Genomic DNA, 24,529 nt, shown 5'->3' on the forward strand with positions numbered 1-24,529 from the left:
AAGGTTGTTTCATGCGTAAATAACTTACATTGAACTTGACTTGACTAACTTCTCATTGGGTGATAGCTGGGCTTCCATAATATCATTAAAAATATTATTTGTCATAAATCTGGCAAGGACTAACTGACTAGTACCAACATTATCTAAAGTTAATGATTGTATTCTGCTTATATGAACTCCTAAATCCCTGTGAATACCTGAACACTCAATACACACTATGATTCCAAAATTCGTTGATAGCCACGTTGCATCTAAAAAAAAAGAATATTTTTGAAGTGAAAACTTCCTTGTGCACTTTTTGCAGATTTTTGCGACTGTCACCACTACGCAAAGTCGCACAGCTCGAGAACGGTTCACGGATCGTGATGTATGAGATCTAGTTGGAAAGGAAAGAGGGTAACTAGTACAATGACGGAAAAACAAACATGGCGGCATTGCCAAAACGGCATCACATCATATCTCCGTTGTTATTGGTCCGATTGGAGAGTGTGATGCAGTAATTGTATTGTATTAAGATATATTAAGAAAGAAAAAACAAACAAGGCGACTACCAAAAAGGCACTACACAACATATTTGTTATTAATGAATGTAGAGTTACATACGAGATATCATAGGGCACTATGGATGAGGATAGAAGGAATATATTAAGATAGAAAAAACAAATAAATTAATACTTATAATTTAAACGCAAGTTAAGAAGTTTTCACTTCTGTCTTCACTCCCCCGAGTGCAATACCTTCTTTTTTTTTAAAGATGTCATAACAAAACAAACAAATGTCAATAAAAGGTAGCATTCTGCTAGAAAATCTACAGCGAGGATATAATCCTAGCAAGTTGGCAGCAATGTTAAAAACAAAAGTAGAGTTACCAGATACTTCTAGACAGCGGCGTAGGTATTATTTGTACTTTAAAAATTAATATTATAATTGTTACCAGGTTTTAATATCGTACAAGACTATATGTTAGTTAACTTGATATAGACAATAAAATACATGATGGTTATTCTATTTAAAATCAGAAAATTGAAAACTTGATTGGCAGTTCCATCAACAATAAGTGAACTTATATAATAATAGTCTCCCGTTTTATACCGCTGTCGCGGCTTTGGGAGTATAGCAGGGTAGTCTGCTATATCTAGGGCCTACGGTATACAAGGAAGGTAACATGGCCAGTGCTACGCTTCAACCGTCTATTATTACCCCTGGTTTTACCCAAGGTACTCATTTTTATTCAGGCTGAGTCGACCTGGGGCCTATAGACATTTTTAAAATGTCTAGATGTTCTTGCCGGCGGTGGGATTCGAACCCCGGACCACCGGCTTGCGAGTCAAGCATCCTACCGCTTGCGCTACGCAGGCCCATATAAGTGAACTTACTAACAAGAAATATACAAAGGGTTTCGTACTATAATGAGATGTGATACCAACTAGAACAAAGAAAAACATTTATTCCAAAGGAATCAGGGCTATTCTCATAAAAATAGAAAGTTAGGATATACATACAGCAGTAAATGTGAGTACCTGACGGTAAAACTACATCAAAGGCTCCTGTCAGCAATTGAAACTAAAAATATTAGTAGTCAACTACAAGGTAGTGTATTTCGACCAGTACTGTATCTACGATATGAAGTGACACTTTTGATGACAAGTACAGTACATTGAACCAACTTACACCTATAAACGATTAACGGAATTCGCATAAAACCTTTGGTTGTAGTAAAAGGCAACTGCACTGGTGTTCTCCATAATGTTTAACACTTTGCTAAATTTTAACATGAGTTAAAAAAGTACCTATTTAAAGATATTATGTGATCTTTTAATTTTTAAAGACTGTAGTATCTATTTATTTCTTTATACTTACCATTTTGAGAGTTACAATCACAACACCTATCGTTTCCGGGTATTTTTTGTATATACTTTATGATTGCTTGTTGAAGCTCCATAAAACTATGATTAACTTTATCACTACCAGTCTTACTACTATCGTCGAAAGCTTTCATTAGTGCCATCTCTTTACAGTTGACTAATACTGACATCCACGCTCTCTGGTCAGTTTCATCTTCTGCTTGAAAGTGGTACGTTCTATTATCTAAAAAAGAGAATAATACTAAATACCTACAAGTTCATAACTGACTTATATAACAACATCTTAATCCTTATTTTGGGCACCTCACGGACGCGATTGTGAAAAAATCTCATTGGAATATTTTTCCCAACGAAGTTTTTACCTTGTCGATATAGCACAACTATGTTATGAAATAGATACTTAAGACACGGAAGAAATACATTACAGATACAAAAATGATGAAATTAAGGGAGATACCAACAAAGAACAAATATTGTATGTTGCAGAAATGAAAAGATCCATGGAGGGAGTAAAAGAGACTGGATAGGAGACAGTTAGATTAACACATCTGTGAACAGAATATTTTGGAATGAAAAAGCATAAAATTATCACTAAATTAATTGGACAAACCGACTCCGTTAAGAGCAGAGAATTTTTAATTCCCTGCTTACAGAAGAGATAAAATTTAAAAAAAAATTATATAAAACAAACACTTACATGATATCAAATCGAAACCTCTTTTATCATCAGGGACCAATTTGATTTGACAAGTAAGTAGATTCACCCTAGTCGGTGGTTTACTTTCGTCTGCGTGACATATTTCTAAATATCCTTCGGCTTGTACCCTACACTTTCGTTTTTGCCACACCCGCCTCATTTTTCCTTCTGATTTTTTAAGTAAATGGCCTGTTCTGGTAACCCCGTGGTGTTTATCTCCTTGAAGCTGGTGCAAAGAGTACCCTGCTGCGCCTTTATCTACTTGAGGACCAACCTAAAAAAGTTTGGATAATTCAACGCATTCTTGTGTGAACTACTGTAAATTTGTGACGTTCGGAGCTAAATTTACCTCTTTTTCAATACTAGGGGTTGATTTTATTAAATTTCTTAGTTCACATAGTTTTCTCTTTTCCTCATCTTGAGCTTGTCTAATTTTTTGTAACCTAATGCTTAAATCCGCTACGTAATTACCGAAATGTTCTATTGTCTTCAGTCCATCTTGAAAATAACTAAAAACAAATATATTACTTTCATAATAATTGTTACAACAAAGAATGTTTTCTTACTTAGTTTGAGCATGGTAATATTCCACCAGACTTTGAAGAAGATCTATACCCTTTTTTGTTTTAATTTCATTATATTTAATTAGGTACTGTAAAAAAGAAGAAATTTTTAATTTCCGCCACACACCTAGACTTAGATCTACTTACTTCACACATTTGTAATTGGAATAATCTCCTTTCCTTCTCCATTTCATCTGCGATTTCCGGAGCAGTAACTTCCGACCTAATCAACCCCGCATCTTTAGCTTGCTGTTTCTTCTCCTTCTCGATCTTCGCGTACTTGTTTTCGTAGTCCTTCCAGGCCTTATCGAATGGTCTTTTTAGGTCACCTTTCACTCCTCTTAGGTCCCCTTTCAGTAGGCTATCTAGGGGAAACATCACTATATTGTTTAGGTTCTGCATAAGGGTTTTCATTAAAGCCGATAGTTCTTGGGTGACGACTGCAAATTTTAGAAAAGCGTTGCCGATGATTTCCTCGTGCTCCTTGGACATAGCATTTTGGCCGATCTTTTCTAAGGCCTTTACTAGGTAAGACTCATTGTCTACATGGCCTAAAAATAAACATTACTATAATAATTATACAAAAGATTTAAAATAAAGAAAACTTACAAGATGATAAAAATAAAAAGAATAAAGTAAGTCAAACTATACATCCAAAGGTTCAGAAGAACTACTGAAACGTAGCCTTGACAACTACGATGAAGTCCAGCAAGGACTGTAAGCTTGGAACACGCCATTTGTCTCGCTACGCTCTCGATATCAGTATTAGTCAGCAAGTCAAATTCAAATTCACATATCTTGGATCGCTAGTAAACGCAACAAACACGACAAGCGACGAAATAAAAAAACGAATAGCAATAGTAAACAGTACTGTTCACGGTCTCCAGAAACATTTAAAAAATAAAAATATAAAACGTGCAGTAAAGCTCAATATATCCTCCTTGCTTGCTTTGTTTAGGAATTTTTTCTGGGATGTCAGTTTAGGTTGGTAGCCTTGAAAAGTAGTTCACTGGAAAGCCAATACGTAGCATCACCTGCTAGAGTGAGTTTTTAGTTCATTCATTTGCATTTGACGACTATGAAGGAGAAGCAAAAATGACGGACTGTCCCGACCGGCCAATTCCATGTTCAAGTTTCTGTAAGTATTTTTTCTTTTTTTTACTTAGCATAAAATTCTCATTCAATGATTGAACACTTATGTAAGATGGTGTAAAATAGAAGAGAGGTTCATGGAACATTTCAACAGGCCTCTGATAGTTAAGGTTTACAATGCCGATATGGGGGGCATTGACTTCTTAGATCGAATGATAAGTTATTACAGGACTTCTGCACGATCTAGGAAATGGACAGTCAGAGTTATCATGCATGTTTGACTTCGCAATTTCAGCATCATGGATCGAATACCGACGAGATCAGCGACTTTTAGGGACCCACAGAAAAGATATTATGGATCTCTTCAGTTTTAAAGAAGAGTATGCATATTTCCTAGCCCATGGTCATCAGCAGAGCTCGGAGGATAGTGATCCAGATTATGAGTGGTCCTTGCCCCCTCCTCGGAAGCAACCCAGGGTATCTCACCCTCCAGACTTTCTCCGTAAAAAGAATACTTTGAATTTACCAGAAATCTCAACCTCAGCCAAGAAGAATAGATGCCGAATGCCAGGATGTTCAGCCAACTCAGCCAGAATCAGGTGGTCTACATGTCAGGTATTCCTCTGCATCCAAGAAAACAGAAACTGCTTCAAGCTGTACAACGAACTATGGCCAGTGCGTCAACTCAGCCAGAATCTATCTTATACATGTCAGGTGTTCCTCTGCCTCCAGGAAAACCAAAACAGCATAAAGGTTGTGAATGAACTGACACCAGTGCATTATCTACCAGTTATTTTTTATCATATTTTATTACTTAATAAATGATATGACTAATGTTGTGTATTTATTTTCGATGGATTCATAAAAAATCATGGCTATGTTACTCATAAAACACAAATTGCTTTTGAGAATTTTTGATTATCTTGAAACCCAATGTCGCCCATAGGAGACATTGGATTTTAAAGATGGATGCCATAAAAAAAAATTATTTTTTTTCATATCTTGATAACACACCGAAATATAGGAAATTAAAAAACAAAAAATTTCCTGGGACTGAGGAGGATATACAAGACCTTAGTAAGTCCGGTTTTGATATATGGGGCTGAAACGTGGACCTTATCTCAAAATGATGAAAGACTTCTTGGTATTTTTGAGGTCTTTCAGAGGGCACAAAAGTAGAGGACAACCACGAAGGAGATGGATTGATGATGTGGAATAAGATCTACAGATTCTATGAGTCAGAAGATGGAGGGAAAATGCAAGGAATCAACAGCAGTGGCGACTTCTTTGTGAGCAGGCCAAGATCCACAATGGATTGTCGAGCCACTTATGATGATATTCCCTTTTGTTTTTAATATTATCATTTTTCCTGCGTTATTACTAACTTTGCAATTTTCCTTTTGACTATGAAAAAAACTAAATTATTATAAACATAAATCTATATCTATTAGTTAATTTAACTGTAACGCTTATTAGGGCTCTGTGTTCTGCCAAATTTTTGGGTGTTTTGTCAAAAAATTTTCCCCACGAAATGTTTTAAGTGGACGCTTGTGTTCACTTAACTAAATTGCACTTGAATGTTACGTGCAGAAAAATAAACATATCATTGAGCATTCAAGGAGAGTTTACATATCCATCTAAATAAAAATATTAATAACAATAACGACGTAATTCATTAGGGTAATAACACCAAAGGACTACATACGTATACGTATCACTCCGCACGATCAAATCTAATAAATAATAATATTAGAGTGCCAGTACATTACTAAAAATAATCTATAGAGAAATAAAATAAAATATTCAATAACAACTATACATGCAAAATTAAATAACATATTATAATATATATATATATATATATATATATATATATATATATATATATATATATATATATATATATATATATATATATATACAGATTGAACGAATTTAAAACGGAACATACAATTTAATATATGTCTGTTTGAACTGCATTTGAAATAGTGGACCAATATAAAACTTGGACAAAAATAAATCCATACCCAGTGATAGACATTGTATAAAATATCGTTCAACTATCTGCCTCCTTTAAAGGAAAGAGGAGCTTGCCTAATAGTCGGAGAGATAGAGCCGAGATTTTGGAATGATCAGTAATATGACATTTCTCTATTGGAATATATTCATTGTAACTGGGTTAAGACTTTGCCTTACAGGCGGACGCCCCTCGTGGTACAGGGGGTGGCTATACAGGGATGAAGTTATAATTTTTTTCGGAAAAATTAACGATCGATAATATGGCTGAAAATTTGCCCAGTGTAAGATCTAAGTATAACTAGACGAAATCCCAAAGGACGCGAGAGTGGATACATAAGGGGTGGCGGACAGGGGTGAAATTGCAATTTTTTGGGGAAAAATTAACGATAAGTAATATGTCCGCCATTTTTATGGCTCATTATTTAGCCCCTAAAAACTCTAAATCTAAAAGAGCGGACAGCTGGGTTGGTACAGAGAGCCATAAAACAGGGTCAAATGTACCACTTGCCTGCGCATTTTAGGTCTCGGTAACAATTTTCAAACTGATTTTATTATGATATTTTTATACCGATTGATTTGAAAATTTGTATGCTCACTTCTGTTACTATTCTGAAAAGCGTCAAGTAGAGTTTTCCTCAAAATTTTCCAAAAAAATTTCCGTAATTTTTTGAGGTAAAATCCAATTTGTAGGATCCTTTCGATTTTCTGTCAGTTATACCATGATTTTTTTCCAAAAATTTTCAAACGATTTTTCCGATAAGAAAAAAAAAATTAGAAAAACTTTAAAAATTTCGTCATTTTTCTCACTCTCATTGATGTCATCACATTCATCATCTTCGTCACTTTCAATAATATCACATTCATTATCTGCTTCATTTTCAATCACTACTTCTCGAACTGATTCTGGCATCTGAGGTCCACTAAACCATTTGAATTTATATGTTTCATCTTAAAACTCCCAACCATGTTCTTCAACAATCAATTCTATTGGTACTTTTTTATGAGCATTTGTCCAAATATTTGAAATATAATGGGCTCGCACTAGATGTTGGTGTAATTCATCTTGACATGGTGGTAAGCTTGAAGCATCGAAATTTTTTAGTTTTTTTTTTAAAGGCTCGTTTACATCATGCAACTTATACTGCCGGTTAAATAGTGAAAATCTGACATCGTTTACATTTCTTTTTGGAATTGTTCTCGTCAGTCCTGTTCCATATAAGTGACATATGAAAGTTTCTAAGGTTTCAAAAACTTCATTACAATCGAAGTCAGTTTCACCAAGTTGGATAAAAGCATCTTGATACTTATTACATTTAGCGCATGCGTCTAGAATTACTGGTCTAAATGGAACGCGCATCATTATTATTTTAATATTTTAAAATAATAATGATGCAAAATTAATGTCCAAACAGAATTTGTAAAATTATAATTAACTAATGAAAAAAAAAAATTCAATCAATTTAAAAGTTAAAAAAAATATTGAAAATATCTACAAAGTAAATTTCAAAACTTAAAAAATTGATAATTCCACTATTAAATGGATTTTTATTAATAATTATTTGTAAAATGTTAAAGGAATTCTACAAATTGAATTTTACCTATTGATAAATAGAAATAATATATTTTGTATTTGATTATTAATGTAATAATAAATCAAATTTTTCTTATATCTGAACAACCATTATTTATGCAATATAAATTTAAAAACCTTTTTATTGTAATAAAAAATAAGTAAAATTACTTTGATTTAATAAAATATCAAATATCAAACATTTATTCAATTAAAAATTAATTCGTAAAATATTTATATTTAAGAAAAAAATGTGATTTGTAAAGTAAATATGACTTTAGTTTGAAAAAAAAAACATTATCACCATGAAAATGGCGGACATATTACTTATCGTTAATTTTTCCCCAAAAAATTGCAACTTCACCCCTGTCCGCCATCCCTTATGTATCCACTCTCGCGTCCGCCCTTTGGGATTTCGTCTAGTTATACCAAGATCTTACTCTGGGCAAATTTTCAGCCATATCATCGATCGTTAATTTTTCCGAAAAAAATGACAACTTCATCCCTGTATAGCCACCCCCTGTACCACGAGGGGGTCCGCCTGTAAGGCAAAGTCTTAACCCAGTTACAATGAATATATTCCAATAGAGAAATGTCATATTACTGATCAGTTCAAAATTTCGGCTCTATCTCTTGGACTATAAGGAAGCGATAAGTGGTTTGACAGCATAATAACTGCTTGTGTAGTCTAGTTTTTTCAGTGATTCTAGGCAACCTATTTGGGTGGAGTTTTGATTTGTTCTTGAATGAATTCAGAATTTCGATTTTTATAATATAATTATTTGACAACCTTTTGTTGGCCAACCACCTAGAGCGGAGTTGAGCCGAAATACATTGATTTCGTATGTTCCGTTTTAAATTCGTTCAATCTGTATATATATATATATATATATATATATATATATATATATATATATATATATTTATATATATATATATATATATATATAATAATAATAATAATAATAATATTAATAGTGGAATAGTAGAAGTGCAGTAGAAAGAACGACATTACCGCGGTATTTAGGAGGACGAGGACTTATGGATATAAGTGAGCAACTAGAAAAACAAATTACTAATTTAAGAACTTATTTTCAGGTGCAGGCTGAGACATCTACTCTACATCGCGCGATTTGCGCAGTAGATGATACAACACCGATCAAACTGAGGGAACCAGAAATGCGCATAAACCATCTTACTAAGGACGAAAAAATGCGCACCTGGAAGGGTAAACCTCTGCACGGGCGACATCCCCATGAGGTCAGTCAAGACCATGTCGACAATATAGCGTCGAACTATTGGCTGACATCAGGAAAGATGTTCCCTGAAACAGAAGGTTCACTACTGGCCATTCAGGATCAGGTTATACCAACAAAAAATTACCTGAAATATATCGTCAAAGACCCTCAGGTCCAAAACGACAAATGCCGATATGGATGTCAAGCCCAAGAAACCATCCAACATCTTACCGGGGGCTGCCAGGCATTTGCTGCAACTGACTATAAGGAACGGCATGACTCAGTAGGAAAGATCCTCCATCAAGAGATAGCTTTTAAACTGGGACTTCTACAAACAAACCATCTCCCATATTATCAATACGTTCCTGAGAGTATGCTTGAGAATGACAACTACAAGCTATACTGGGATCGCACTGTGCTCACAGACCAAACTGTAGCACATAACAGACCAGATCTCGTGCTAGTTAATAAACTTACAAGACAAACAACACTAATCGATGTGGCGATACCTAACAACAATAATCTGCGTGTTAAGTACAACGAAAAGATCGCCAAGTACAGAGATCTGGAAATACAAATAAGGAGACAATGGAGAATGGAAAGTACCCAGACGATACCTATTATTCTTTCTACCACTGGAGTCATCCCGAAGAACCTTCTAGAAAACATAAGAAAGCTGGGTCTAAATGAACATCTATATAAGATCATGCAGAAAGCTGTGCTACTTTCGACGTCCAGATGCGTTCGAAAATTTTTGGGAGATACACCGATGTACCAAGTCACCTAGGACTCGATAACATGGAAAGAGTCCCACCAGAGCTCAATCCTTTTGATACCGTAGGTATCTGGGATGAGTGAATTTTCCCCTTAGAGGGAGTGTGAGCCGTATGGCTAAATCTGGATATTAATAATAAATTCAGATACTTCGACACTATAAAATGACCCACATGTTGCTCTTGTTAAGGTGTTTTTTCACGTAGAATGGTAAAAAGGGATTAAATAGGAAAGTAAAATGAAACTTTTTTGAAAATATATGTTCTTATAACATTTTTATTGTATTTCAATCATGAATCGGAAGTATAACGAACTATGAAAATCGTTTTTACTCTTTTAATTCATTTTCTTTTCTCAATTCCAACATTCTATAGCACTGGTTTTACAAAAATCTCATTCTCATTATGAATTACAGCCTTTTTAGAATCGATTTAATTATTTATATGAATTATTCCAGCGGAAGTTGGAAATCATTAATCACGATTTTTCAGTTCACTTGTTGCGTAGTACAGATCCGGACTAAAAAATAATAAATAAATAAAATTATTATAAGATTATTAACCTTTTCATTCATACATGTATATAGGGATTGCAATCCAGCTGGATCCAGCGCGAATCCAGCAAAATGTGGAATCAAAATAAAAACACGATTTTAATGTTTTTTTTTTGTTCATTTATTACTTAACCTTTTTAATACAAACTAATAAAATAAAAACTCAAAATAAAAATTATTTTAGGTGTATATAATCAAATAAGGACGTATAATCACTGGCAATTCGCAATCAATCTTACCTCTCTTTAACTTAAAATGGCTAACAATTATCATAAGATTTAAAAAAAAAACTCGTACTCAGTAAGGCGTGGAAGTGAAACATAGGGCTTTGCTTGTGTCGGCTGAGAATTGTCACGAATAAAATTTTATCCAAACGAACTTATCTGTTTAAGAGTAGTTCATTTGAAGCAAATTTTATTGATGGCAATTTTGAGCTGATACAAGTTAAGTAATATTAGGCTTACTGAGGACGAGTTCTTTTTTGGATATCATGATAAAAATCAGTCTGTATTCTAAATTTCTAAACAATAGAAACATGAATTATTTAGTTTTTTGGAAGTGAGACCCCTATCGTCTTATCGCCCAACCTACTTCGCACAGATCTGCACATTTAGCCGGTTGCGAAGAAAGACCTTTCGGCCTCTACACTGGTCGGTTTTAAGGTCATCGAATAGTCATAAACCGTGGATAAATGATCGCCTTTCACTCCTTCGGTCTTATAAACGGTCATTTCCTTTTTCAAAATCTTTTCGTAATCTTTTTGTAGAACCAGTTTTTTTTGTTATAAAAGTTTTCTCTCTCTCGTTTCAGTTCAATCTCAAGTTCTTGTTCTAAAGTAAAATTCACGGGCTCCGGATTAGCTATAGTTTATTTTTATGAACGAGAGAGTAATTAGCATAATTTTAACTGGTACCTCCGACCACTCCATGGGCGTGCTCAAGATTAATTGAAAAATTACTTTGAATAATTGTAAAAAATAAATGAATTATTTCAGTGTTATAAAGTGTTATGTGTATGTAAACAAAAGTGACCTCTTTTATCACACACTATATTAGAACTGACTGGCCAACATTAAAAAGGGTTTTAAAAAATTCACATTTTTTTTAATTTTTAAAAATTACAAAAGAGAAAAAGAGTTTTTAAAACCGTCTAAGGTATGTTAAATAGATGAATAAAAATATTAATATAAAACTTACAGCTACTTGTTACAAATCCAAATCAGATTCAGAAGATGAACTTTCAGAACCAAGATTTATAATAACTGGCTCGATCATTTTATCAGTAATATTGTCCAGCTTCCACATTTTTTCCTCTTCTTTAATAGTGTGATTTACTGCCTTTTCCCAGTTTTTAGGTTTTACATAATTTACGGCCTCCAAAAACAACTGTTTAACATCATGAATTTTAAAAGTGGTCTTTTTTCTTGAAACTTCACTCTTTATCTGTGCCCATACCAGTTCAATCGGGTTTAATTCACAATGATATGGTGGGGATCTAAGTACTGTCATTCCACGATTTTTGACAATTTCATCAATTTCGTATTTTTTAAATTTTTGTTTATGAAGGGCACACAACGAATAAAGTTCCTTTCTTATAGATCCGGGATGGTACGTAATATTTTTTGAACTCAGCCAATTCTGCAAGTCTTTTTTTAACCACTTGGTTGTGGGCAGTCCTTCTATAAGTCTGGAGTGATAACTTGCATTATCCATTACTATTACACAGTTCTTAGGAAGAAGATCTATCATTTGTTCGAACCATTCTTGAAAGACATCAGCGTTCATGTCTTCATGGTAGTCACCGGTACGAGTTGATTCAAAAGTTAATAAACCACCTTCAACAAAACCGTCTGAACTGCCAATGTGTACTATTATCAGCCTGCGTCCCTTTCCTGATGGTGGGTTTAAACCAGTAGATAAGTTATTTACAAAAGCGTGCCTTTGACTTGTAACAGTTTCATCCTGCCAAAATTTATTTGGTGTATGACCCTCGTTGATCCATGTTTCATCAAGATAAAATATTTTTCTTTTTTGGTTTCTCATTTCCTTTATGGTTCTTAGAAAATGTCTTCTCCATATGACAATATCGCTTCTTTCTAATAAAATAGACTTTCTGGGATTCTTTTTCCAGCGGAAGCCTATTTCTTTTAAAAGTTTCCATAACGTACTTTGACTCCTTTCTGGGTAATCCTTATCATCTCGAACTGAGACAAGAACTTTATCCAATGTTGGAAATTCTTGTCTAAAGAAGAATTCATGCACTTTCCGTCGAAGTCCTTCTTTAAAATGATATTCTATTTGAAATTTTGGTTTCCCTGGAGCATTACGTGGCATTTGAAAACTACCACATTTCTCTTCTTTAATAACTCTGTAAATCGTAGATTTCCCAACACCAAGTGTACTGCTAACTAACTCAACGGTCTCATCAACACTTTCACATAAACGTTTGTCTGTAAATGATTTAAAACAATTAAATATTAATGTTTTTTCATTAACTGTTAAAGGACCAATTTTTCGGCGTTTACACGGCACTTCCAAATTTTCCATAACACTAGTATACACAATAAACTGCACCTTGCAACTGAAGTACCTACTTTTAGTGAACTGTTAGGAATTTTGAATACGCCACTTGGACCTTCCTACAAAATGGAAAAACCCACTATCACATTTTCTGTGGAATAAGTTTAGAAGGTAATTATCTAGTCAATTACTGTCGTAGATTCCTGGAATTAAAGAATTAAATGTTTGATTGTTGAAACCCTTACTTCGTGGAATGCACTCATTTCAGATAAAATAAAACGTTTTATTTTATCTAAAGAATTAAACTTTATTTTGCAAATAGGTAGGTACTTATTAAACTTTTATTGGTTATATATAACCAATAAAATAAACATCTTACATTTCTTGCAAATTCATTAGTACCTGTTAACCTCCATCACTCCGACACTGGCAACCTTATTTAGGGATTAGTAACTCTCACAACTATTGTATTCTATTCTGCTCCAACCTTTATACCTGGTGGTCATACTCAATTTAAAATTGTTTTCCTATATACTTCTGTAAACTTGTTGACAAATATCTGTTTTTCATTGAGTCACCCGTATCAACAGTTTAGGGATTTGCATACATAATTTATTGTTTTATTACTCTCTCATACATAAAAATACACTATAGCATATCTTCTACTTCCATTTTGTCCTCTTGCACTGTTTCCACAATCACTTGTTTATTTATACCACTTAACAAATTTTTCATCTCTTGTCGCATTGCATTTTTTTTTCGGCATGGGGAAATAACCACGATTGTTTAGCCCTTCGTCATAGTTTTTTGGATTTTGTAGTGGTTCCGATAGCTCGGCACTAGGGCTAGAGTCCTGGCTATTTAGTTTGTCTAAGACAAATTTCAAGGTTGTGTCGGCCGTTATCAAAGTGGACTCTCTTCTGTAAAGAGTTTCTACAGCCAGTTTCACCGGTTGAAGAAGATCAACTCATTGATTATTGACCACTCGCCAGCAGAGAATTTTATCGCAGAATCAATGTTTATCAATGCTTTATCGATGCAAACTTTTAGGCTGTCGAAACGTTCCAGCATACTGAGCAAACTGTTCCACCTGGTGCGGCAGTCAAGAATCAAACTTAATTCCTTGCCTTTCTCTTCCTTGACATATTTTTGCAAGAACATGTCGTCTTTGGTAGGTGATTTTTAGAACGTTTTAACAACTTTTCGTGAGTGGATCGCTGTAACGGGGGAATCAACTCAACAAGACTCGCCGATGTTGGTTCGATTGTTACTGCCAATCCTTCATTCATCTCTGTCTCCATATCTTCATTTTCGTCTTCATATTCATCAGTGGCGTCTATTCCTGCTTGTTCTACTTCTCTTTGAGGTTTCTTTTTATACAGCACGTCTACTACAGCCAAATTAATTCCATGTGCATAGCACAGTTGTTGATAGCAAGGCATGAGCTTGCCAACTTTCACCATAATGGACGCGCCGTCGGTTGTGATACCAATGGTGTCGGATTCAATCATTAAACCAAAAATTTTATACCCAGCATATAAAAAAACGCTGGATCCAGCTGGATTGCTGGATACTGGATCCAGTAATTGCAATCTCTACATGTATATCTCTTGAAGTTATAAAAGTGGAGTGAAAGATAGCATTTTTATTAGGTTTTTTCGACGTTTCGACAGGATATCCACGCCTTTTTCAAGAAATAATATTGACAAAAAACATTTTATCAAAAGACATAATAAGGTTTAAAATGAGAAAATTTTGACTTACCAAGCATTTAAAAGTTGGTTGCTAACGAGTATACAATTAAATATCACAATTAAAATAATAATAAAAGCATAGGAAAAACTCACTAAGTCACTACATGTAAAATGTATTTTAAAATTTAATAGGTTTTTTGTTCATATTGGTTTATCATTTAATGAATCAGTTGTTTTAACATTAAATTAAATTAATATGCTTTTGCGATAAACCTTTTATATAGGGGAGAGACATATAGATTTTCTTTACCATGTTAGTTTTGTTGTTACTCTTGTTATTGTAAAATGTATGCAGGCGCAATTTAAAAGTGTTTTAGTGACAGATAAGGAAGTGTGGGTATGAATTAGGTGATAGTGCTGTTTTTGCTTTTTTATTGCATGAGGTCTCTTGATAGGATCGAATAATCTGATAGCTCTGTCTGCGAGGCAGATAACTACATATTTCTTTTGAAACAAGGGATGATGGGAGTTGAAATTCAGATATCTCTACAACGAGGTTTTTTATGGGGTACCTTGAAGTAGTTATAGTACTATTTTCTCTATGTAAAGTCATGTCCAGAAAATTGATTTGACGATTTTTTTCAACTTCTAATGTGTAATTAAGTGTTTGGTGAAAGTGATCTATGGATCAGTTAAAACTCACCATAAAAAGATGTCACAAACGAAGTTTTACTATCATTAACTAAATTTTAAAATGTATTTTGTTCATTATTTTATATGTTATATTTTATATGTGTGTTATTAATGTTGAGTGTCATAGCTTTATATAAATAATCTCAACGATTAGTAAATTGCACAAACAATTTGTGATATATTGTAAATATTTACACATTCTTCTAATTACAGTGTCTTGAAGAAGCAGTAAAACAATTCCGAAAGCTAGACCAAAAGTCAAAATAGTGTTTCTGTAACATCCCGGCCAAACTTTCTGACTGCAGCCCTAATAAACTGTTGTTTGTTTATATCGACAGTCAATAATATCCAGTATTTCTTGTGTGTGTATAAATATACAAACAACACAGAAAATTGGCCGGGATGTTAATGAAACACTCTTTTGAGTTTTTGTCTAGCTTTCGGAATGGTTTTATTCCTTTTTCAAGACACTGTAATAAGAAAAATATGTAAATATTTATAACACACATATTTTTCTTATTACAGTGTCTTGAAAAAGGAATAAAACCATTTCGAAAGCTAGACAAAAAGTAAAAAGTGTTTCATTAACAACCCTAATAAACTGTGTTGTTTGTTTATATCGATAGTCACTAATATCCAGTATTTCTTATATATATATATATATATATATATATATATATATATATATATATATATATATATATTTAAGGTTAAAATGGGAGATACGTCAGAAAATACAAAATATCTACTTGCTGCGGAATATTGCAATTTTAATTACTTCTAGAATATAGGATCACCCTGTAAGATATATCCTAGTTATTCTCCTTTGGAATATGTAATCGGGCTGCCATGCTGTCAGACGTGCTATAACTTTGTTTAAAGTATATTCTATAGATATTTTGATATTATTGAAATCATTCTCGGTATGTAGCGTCGACAATAAACTGGAAAATAGTACTCGCCTATTTATAATCATCGACCAGCCAGCGTTTGATCGCTGATTTTGGCGAGACGATTACAATATAAACAGTCTATAGTAGTGCGTTCAGCATCGATGATTGCGTTTCAATAAAACTGCATTGTTGTAACCTACCAGAAAGGCTAGTTCTGGTTTTATTTTAGATTTATATCGTTTTATCGTTCAGTAATTGAAAGATGTCAATGCACTTTTTGAATTAGACGCTATATATAAGGACAGGATTGAATTTAGAGATGTTTACGTTTGGCGAACAATATTTTTTTATTATATTGATGTTTTTTAACTATTTTAAAAAGTATCCCTTATTATCCCAGTCTACCTGTGAAAAAATCATCAATTTCAAGTAAAAATCAATGTATCGGTTCTTAAAAGGTTCATAAGGGATAGCTGATCACAAATCTTTGAAGCCGTATAGACGTACAGCTGATTTTGCTTTGTTTTTTTTTTGTTTTTTAAACAAAGAATAAAAAATATTTGTTTGTCTATAAAACGTTGTTTATCCATTTTAGTGAAAAATGGTTGAAAAATATCCATAAGGAAACTAAGTTCCTGTAGCTAGCTGTATACCAATGTATCAGAAATTTTTTTTTTAATCCTTTATAAAAGGTATATAATTAAATTAATTATATACCTTTTATAAACGATTTTTAAATAAATTTTTTGGTTGAAAAATAAGTTATCTGAACAAGTTCTTTAATTTGTGAGTTTCTATATTAAAATACATAATCAATTGACCGAGATAATTGCAAAAAACCCTTTTTTTGCAGTAATTTATTAATGGCATTGACTTTATTTTTTTCATGTATTATAACTACTTAAAATTATGACAAAGCCAACAGAACGTGGTCCGGTGTACGAAAAGCACTTAAGAAATCGGAAAATCCCGTTTTAGAAGATGCTTTGTTTACGTGGTTTTTGCAACAAAGACGATTATATGATCCTGTAAGTGGTGATATGATTTGTAAGAAAGCTCGTGTTTTTCATCGCCAGAATACAAACTCCAATATAGAGTTTAATGCAAGCCCGGGATGGTTAGATAAATTTAAAAAACGCCATGGAATAAGACGTTTAAAAATGGCCGGTGAAAAACTATCCAATGATGAATCCGCTATCGGACCGTTCCAACTAGAGTTACAGACAGTTATTAGAGAAAAAAATTAACAGCGGAACAAGTGTAATGTAAACATAGCAAGGAAATAAAGAAGGAAAAAATAAGGGGTAGTTAGCCTAGAAAAGAGTAATAATTATTTAAGTAATTATTATATATTCCAAATTGAATAAAGAACAAATAATTCATAGCTAGTTACTAACATAGTTAATGTATACATTTTACATTAAACAAAGATTGAAAACTCGACCTAGTTTAAGTGTATTACACGAGTCTCAAATATCAGGTCGCCACGGTTGTTTAAAGGAAAAAAATCACGTTTAAAAACATAGACCTTCGTTGGAAAATAATACAGGGTACGAATTGTTAAACAAGTGATAAGAATTGAGCTGACTAAGAAGTTTTACATGGCGTGATCCAGTTTAACACATGGAATAGATGGCATAATCAGCGAAAACGTAGAAACAAATCTCCACTTCGGACGTGACAAAAGAATCTAAGGTACGAGTTGGCAAGAGATAAAAATAAATAGAAGTTGGTCAAACGAGGAGTAGCGTTCGGGCACCTGAGCCAGAGGATAATGCTGGCGCGTCCGGTGCCAGTGGTACCTCGGCAGTCGGCAGTCAGCGCGGCAAGCGTTAGCTCAATTATCGTGAGATTCGTGTGCGACGGAAGGTAGAGATTCGAAAATACGAATTTTTCGTCTCGCTCAGTACCGCCATAACGTACAGTGAATTCCATCGTTCATCCAGACTATTCCAGAGTTCCAGTTTGGACTACAACGCGTATTCATTAGCTAGTGCCTAAGTACGCTAAGGTAACGAACAATGTTTACTAACCATTTTGGGAACAATTAATAGTAGGTTGTCCGCCTTTTAAATTCCCTTAGTAAAATCTCTTCTCGTCTCCCTTCGCAAACAATAATAACCACTAATAGCTCATTGTACGTTTTGTGTAGTAGTTGTAAAATTACGATTTGTTAATTATACAGTAAGTTGAAAGTGGCTTGTTTTATTTTACCGTTAGATAGAGACAAGAAGGGAACACATTTTTTGCTTTGTACATCTTCCTGGCTTCTAACGCAAGCCTATAGCCTCTGACTCTTTACAGGGCCTGCATCGGAGTACCCTTCAGCCCCTATCCTGTTTGTCTTCCTACCCTCTTGTAAATTCGCGAGGGCGAAATCACGACCTATTCGAACTAGTGGACCAGTATGCCTCAAATTCGCTCGGACAGCTAAATCTCCTTAACCACAGGGGATATTTCAGTGGTGACAGTGCTAAGCCATCCCTTAGCTTCAATCCTATTTTATTACACAAGTATACAATGCTGACGAATCTGGTTTGTACTGGCGATTATTGCCCGATAATACTTTAAGTCGGCTTCCGGAAGGAAAATGACGAAGATGATAATGACATTCATGCCTTGTGCAAATGCGGCTGGAACCCATAAACTTCAATTGCTTGTTGTCGAAAAATAAAAAACCTACGGGCATTTAAATTAACACGTCTTCCTATTTGTTATCGTGTACAAAAATAGCTTGGGTTACGAAAGACTTGTTTCTTGAATAGTTTAAAACGGAATTTGTTCCCGATGTCCGTCGCCATCTTTAGTCTCTTAAATTACTTTTGATTAACTGTCTTGCATTATGGTCTGACAACCTCATCGACACCTTAAAATCGATATTTTAGAAGGACACTGTTTTCTTTTGGCTAATTGCTGGTCCGATGTTAAGGCATCTCTTATTAACAAATCATGCACTCTGAATTTTTTCACTGATAATGATTAACCAGAAGATGATGTTTCCTTAGCCCAGATTTTTATTAGGTTGAGGGGACCCAATGATCCTCAAATAAGTGAGGCAGAAGCTCAAGAATGGACAGCTGGTGGTGCTAAAAGTGAGATACAAAGATATGAAGTGTTAACTGATGAGGAGATTGTGCGAGAGGCTATATGTGAGGACGATGAGGACAATACCGTTGAAGTTCTCGCCTCCGAAAAAGTTGGTATTTCAGAGGTAGTAGGAACTTTCAACACAGCTTTAAAATGGACTGAAGAAAAAGAATTTCATAGCCTCGAAGTTATGTTTCTTTGTCGGCTTTTGAGTGCGCAAAACACATGGTTGTAATTTTGAATATTTGCATTTTTTTATTTATACTGTAATTTAAAAATCGATTAAAGAAACTAAGGTTAAACATGTTTTATTACCATTAAATATGGCAATATATAATCCGGATGCCTCGATAATCTGCAAAGGGGCTTGTTTTTGCCTCTCTGGATTAACGAGGCCTTACGCACTATAAGAGACTTTATTTCAACAGAAATCACAAAAACCAAGTTATTATTACAGAAAAAATATGGGTGAAATATGCTTTTCATAAAAAACATCATTGTTTTTTAATCGCCTTTTCAAATTCCTGGGACTCCATATTTCTATTTATGTGGGGATATGTCAAAAATATGTGAAAAAAAGTTTTCCATTTGAACATTTCACCCCGACTAATATCGATATCGAGAGCGTAGCGGGAGCAATGGTATGTACGGACCGTTAAAATGAACCCCAACTAAATAAAAAGTATTTACTTACAGTTTCCTGAGGTGTGTATGGCCTTTATGGCCTTTTTCATTTTAGTCAGCCCATCTCGGTCGTAGTCCAACGTCTGCAACAAACGAGCGAGATCAATATCATTGAAATGGGACGATTTGTAGTCTAAATCTGTATAAAAACATTTGTTTATAGGATATATAAGCGTACACATAATCACTAAAAACGTACAAATGATAGTACAAGTCGAGAAAGTAGTTGCATATTTTATACATTTGAAATTTGGCAATCTGATAGAGAAATATCTAATTGATATCACTGAAAATAGGCTTGAGTTAATTTATAAAGTTATATTTTGATTTCGAAACATCAGCTACTATTTCAATAACCTCTTGATTTATGTTCGATTTCCTAGCGTTATAGATATTGGTCCGACAATAATTTTATTGTAAAAACAAATTTAATCACTTAATTTAGTTCACCTTCGAACACAACACCATCACCAGCGTACTTGTCTTGATATTTGCAAAATCTCTATTAATACAGTAAGATAACACTTTACTAATTTTTCTAGTATTAGATCTAAACGTGCAAGTCTACATTTTAAATAAATGTAAATAAATGTCGTTTTCATTTTTGTTATAGAACAAAAATTGCATAGCCATAGGTGGCTAAAAGTTGATTTAATGAGTTTCTTGGAAGGTGGGAAGATGTGACTCAACACAATTTCAATGAAAAAACGTGTTACTTTCTTCTTGGAGGTATCTTAATCTATCATACGTTATAGACCGGTCAACGATTGTCTTTCCAATAACATGTACGTTTTGTTTATATTTATGGATTTATTTTTTCGGATAAAATATGAATAGATAAGCGTCGACCATTATAAAGTTTCTTCGGAATTACTAATCCAAAGATGAGTTGATAGATGAACCTCTCCTCTAATAACACGCTCTGAGGCGCACGGTCAGCTCGTAGCGAATACGGGCGCGCGTAAATATTGTATGTATTTTTTTTTCGCTGCGAGCTGACCGTGACTGTTAGAAAAGACATAAGGGATTTTAACACCAAAGAAACAACTAATACCATAGAACAAAATAAAAGACTTAAAGTTCTAAAACGAAAGTTGAAGACAGGAACCAGGAACATTTATAAGCTAAAAAATAGACAAGGACATCATCATCATCATCACGTAGCGCTACAACCCTGGGTGGGTCTTGGCTGACTGTACAACTTTTTTTCAATTTGTTCGGTCTTCCATCAACCTAGGGTTAAATGGAATGTTCATTTTTCGGAGATCTGCTTGGATGTTATCTCTCCATCGCATTCTGGGACGTCCGAGTGGTCTTTTGTCTGTGGGAATCTCTTCCCATACCAGTTTTACAAGTCTCTCGTTATACAGTCTGTGCACATGGCCTGCCCATCTTAGTCGCTGTGATTTAATTTCTTGGACAATATCGGCGTCATTGTAGAGTGCTTTTAATTCGATATTGGTTCTGATCTTATACTGGTTTGTGGTGATGTCATGGTGAGGTCCGAAAATTTTTCTAAGTATTTTTCGTTCAAAGCGTCTGAGCTTTTCTTCGTTTGCTTTGGTCATGCTCCATGTTTCGCATCCGTATGTTATTACAGGTCTGACGATGGATTTATAGATTTTGATCTTTGAACTTCTTGTAAGATTTTTTGATTTTATGAGGTTATCCAGTGCGAATAGACAGCGGTTTGCAGATTGTATTCTGTCTTTTATTTCTTCAGTAACATCGTTGTCAGCTGTGATTACGGCCCCCAGATACTTAAAGCGTTGTACTCTTTCGAAATTGAAGGTGTTGACCGTCACATTTTGTCCTATTCTGCCTCTTCGTGTCGTTCTATTTATACACATATATTTCGTCTTCTCTTCATTAATCTTCAGCCCTAATTCACTTGCTCCTTCCACCTTGTTAAAGATGTCTTTCGTGGATAGGATGGAGTCTCCAACGAGATCTATGTCATCTGCATATGCGAGTAATAGCTTGGGACCTTTAGCAATTTTGTTTTTATTTCGGCCGACCTTATGGCTTTCTCTAATACAAGGTTTAAAAAGTAGTGGAGATAGCGCAATCACCCTGTTTGAGTCCACTGTTGATTTCAAAGCTGCCAGACACGTACTTTAGATATTCCAACCTCCATACAGACTTTGGCCATCCGAATGAGTTTCTTTGGTATTGAGAACTCCGCCATGGCATTCCATACTTGGCTTCTTTATACGCTGTCATATGCCTGTCGAAAGTCTATGAAAAGATTGTGTATGGGTCTGTTATACTCCCATCCCTTTTCTAGAAGTTGTCTCAGCGTGAATAGTTGGTCTATTAACTCTGCCTGGGTTAGGGTGAGGAATGGGTGGATTGAGTAGCTCGGAAATTACCTTACTGCAGCCGGTCCCAAGCCCGGATAAAAGAGGAGGGTTGAGCGGAGGGTTAACTACCTACCCTCGGAAAAAGAAACTAGTTATGAAAACTGCAACTTTGTCTCGGAACCAGACAAGGACATGCTGTATATGAACAACAAGAAATTATGAAAATTATCGAAGAGTACTATAGAACATTATATCGTCGAGATGCTCTCATTCCAGAGGTGGAAATCTCAGCCATACAAAATCAAGGATCAGAGGAACTTGCAGATATAACCGAAGAGGAAATCGAATCAGCATTGAAAGGTATGAATAATAGCAAATCACCTGGAGAAGATGGCATTGTAAGTGAAAGGCATTAGGAGGCGAATGCATCATAAAAGCTTCAAAAACCCTTTATAATGCCTGCCTCTTTGAAAAAGTTACACCAGAAAAATGGAATAGTGCCATTATGATAATATTGCACAAAAAAGGAGATGTAACAGAAATTGGAAACTACAGACCTATCAGCTTGTTATCTCATTTGTATAAGCTCTTTATGAGAATAATTACTAACAGACTGGAACCTAAGCTGGATTTTCACCAAATATTAAAGCAGGCCGGATTTAGGAGTAGCTTTGGAACGAATGACCACCTACAAGTAATAAAATCCTTAATAGAGAAAGTTACAGAATATAACAAGCCATTGATATTAATATTTGTAGAGTTTGAGAAAGCATTTGACTCAGTCCGGCATAGCTCCATGTTAAAAGCTCTTACAGAGTACAGTATTGATCATAGGTACACAACTCTTCTTCGGAATATATATAATAGCGCAACAGCTGCAGTTAGAATGTATTATGGCAACACAAATACATTTCCCTTCGAGAGGGTATTAGCCAAGGAGATACCATCTCTCCTAAGCTATTCACACGCTTTGTTGCAGAGTGCTATGAGAAACAATAATTGGGAGAATATTGGAGTCAACATAAATGGAGAATTTCTGAACAACTTGAGATTTGCAGACGACATAGTCCTTTTTGCAGACCGAGTCGACCATGCCTGCCAGCTTCTTCAAGACCTTCAGAGCTCGTGTACACGAGTTGGACTTAAAATTAATTTCTCCAAAACACAATATATGACCAACCTAGTACTGGCGAAAAACATCTCAACTAACGGCACGCAAATTGAACAGGTGTATCTAAATATCTGGGCCACGAGATTAAATTAGGAAGAGATAATCAAACAACGGAGCTAAACAGGAGAATAGGACTGGCATGGGCGGCTTACGGAAAACTGAGAGAAATCTTTAGATCAGATATTGCCATGTGCTTGAAAAGGAAGGTTTTTGATCAATGTGTACTCCCAGTTCTAACGTATGGAGCAGAAACATTGACCCTAACCAGAAAAGTAATTAATAAAATACAAGTGGCACAGAGAGAGATGGAGAGGTCAATACTGAATATATTCCTCAGAGACAGAGTATCAAATACAATAATTAAGAGAAAAACTGGTGTTACTGACGCAGTTCAAAAGATTACAACATTGAAATGGAACTGGGCGGGGTATGTTACCAGATTAAAAGATGGAAGGTGGACGAAGAAAATTCTTGAATGGAGACCTAGACACAATGCTTATCGTAATCGAGGACGTCCTCCAACTGGATTCAGGGTGCTCAAGATAGAATACATTGGAATTATTTACGGGAGGCCTATGTCCAGCAGTGGACTCAAAACGGCTGATGATGATGAAAATGTACGTTTTGAGTCGGTTTATTACTTCCATTAGCCAAATTTTCCAAACGTATAGTTAATTTTTTTAAACTTCTTATAAACAATTTAGTTCGCAACCGTTTAGTGAACTATTTATTGTTATAACTTTTTTACTACTAAGTATAAAGTAATTTTGGTAGTTTTTTTAAGGCTGAAACAATTACCATTAAAATGAGGGGGTTTTGAAAGTTAACTGCACGTATACAAGCCGAGTTACAATTGGAAAAGCCCATAGCAAGCATGTTTTGCAATTGTTTTTCACGAAATTGTTGTAACTCCGGTTCTAACAATCGGATAAAAGTTAACCAAACGCCATTTTGTTCGTTTCTTCAAAAGGAACAATTTTCAATCAGCTTTCTTTCATTATTGGCTAAGAAACAATACCAGAGCCCAATACTTAATTAGGAGGAACGGCATTAGAGAGTCAGAGTTGTAAGCCTGTCAATTAATTTGTCTCAATTTACGTAGTAATAGGAAACA

General features: G+C 34.5%; 1 protein-coding gene across 2 annotated transcripts in view; it reads right to left on the reverse strand.

Moving 5' to 3' along the window:
• The window catches only part of Asap (ArfGAP domain of ASAP), a 104,851-nt gene that overhangs the window by 24,808 nt on the left and 55,514 nt on the right, over window positions 1-24,529 (reverse strand). For both annotated transcript variants that reach the window (XM_072546548.1, XM_072546547.1), the window contains exons 2-8: window positions 19,952-20,024; window positions 3,273-3,676; window positions 3,129-3,214; window positions 2,912-3,071; window positions 2,563-2,836; window positions 1,861-2,088; window positions 29-251 (exon numbers count right to left, since the gene is read on the reverse strand). In XM_072546548.1, coding sequence (XP_072402649.1) covers window positions 29-251; window positions 1,861-2,088; window positions 2,563-2,836; window positions 2,912-3,071; window positions 3,129-3,214; window positions 3,273-3,676; window positions 19,952-20,024 — 1,448 coding nt within the window. The remainder of the gene's footprint in view (window positions 1-28; window positions 252-1,860; window positions 2,089-2,562; window positions 2,837-2,911; window positions 3,072-3,128; window positions 3,215-3,272; window positions 3,677-19,951; window positions 20,025-24,529) is intronic.

This window comes from Diabrotica undecimpunctata, chromosome 10, assembly GCF_040954645.1.
Source record: "Diabrotica undecimpunctata isolate CICGRU chromosome 10, icDiaUnde3, whole genome shotgun sequence".
Taxonomy (NCBI): Eukaryota; Metazoa; Arthropoda; class Insecta; order Coleoptera; family Chrysomelidae; genus Diabrotica; species Diabrotica undecimpunctata.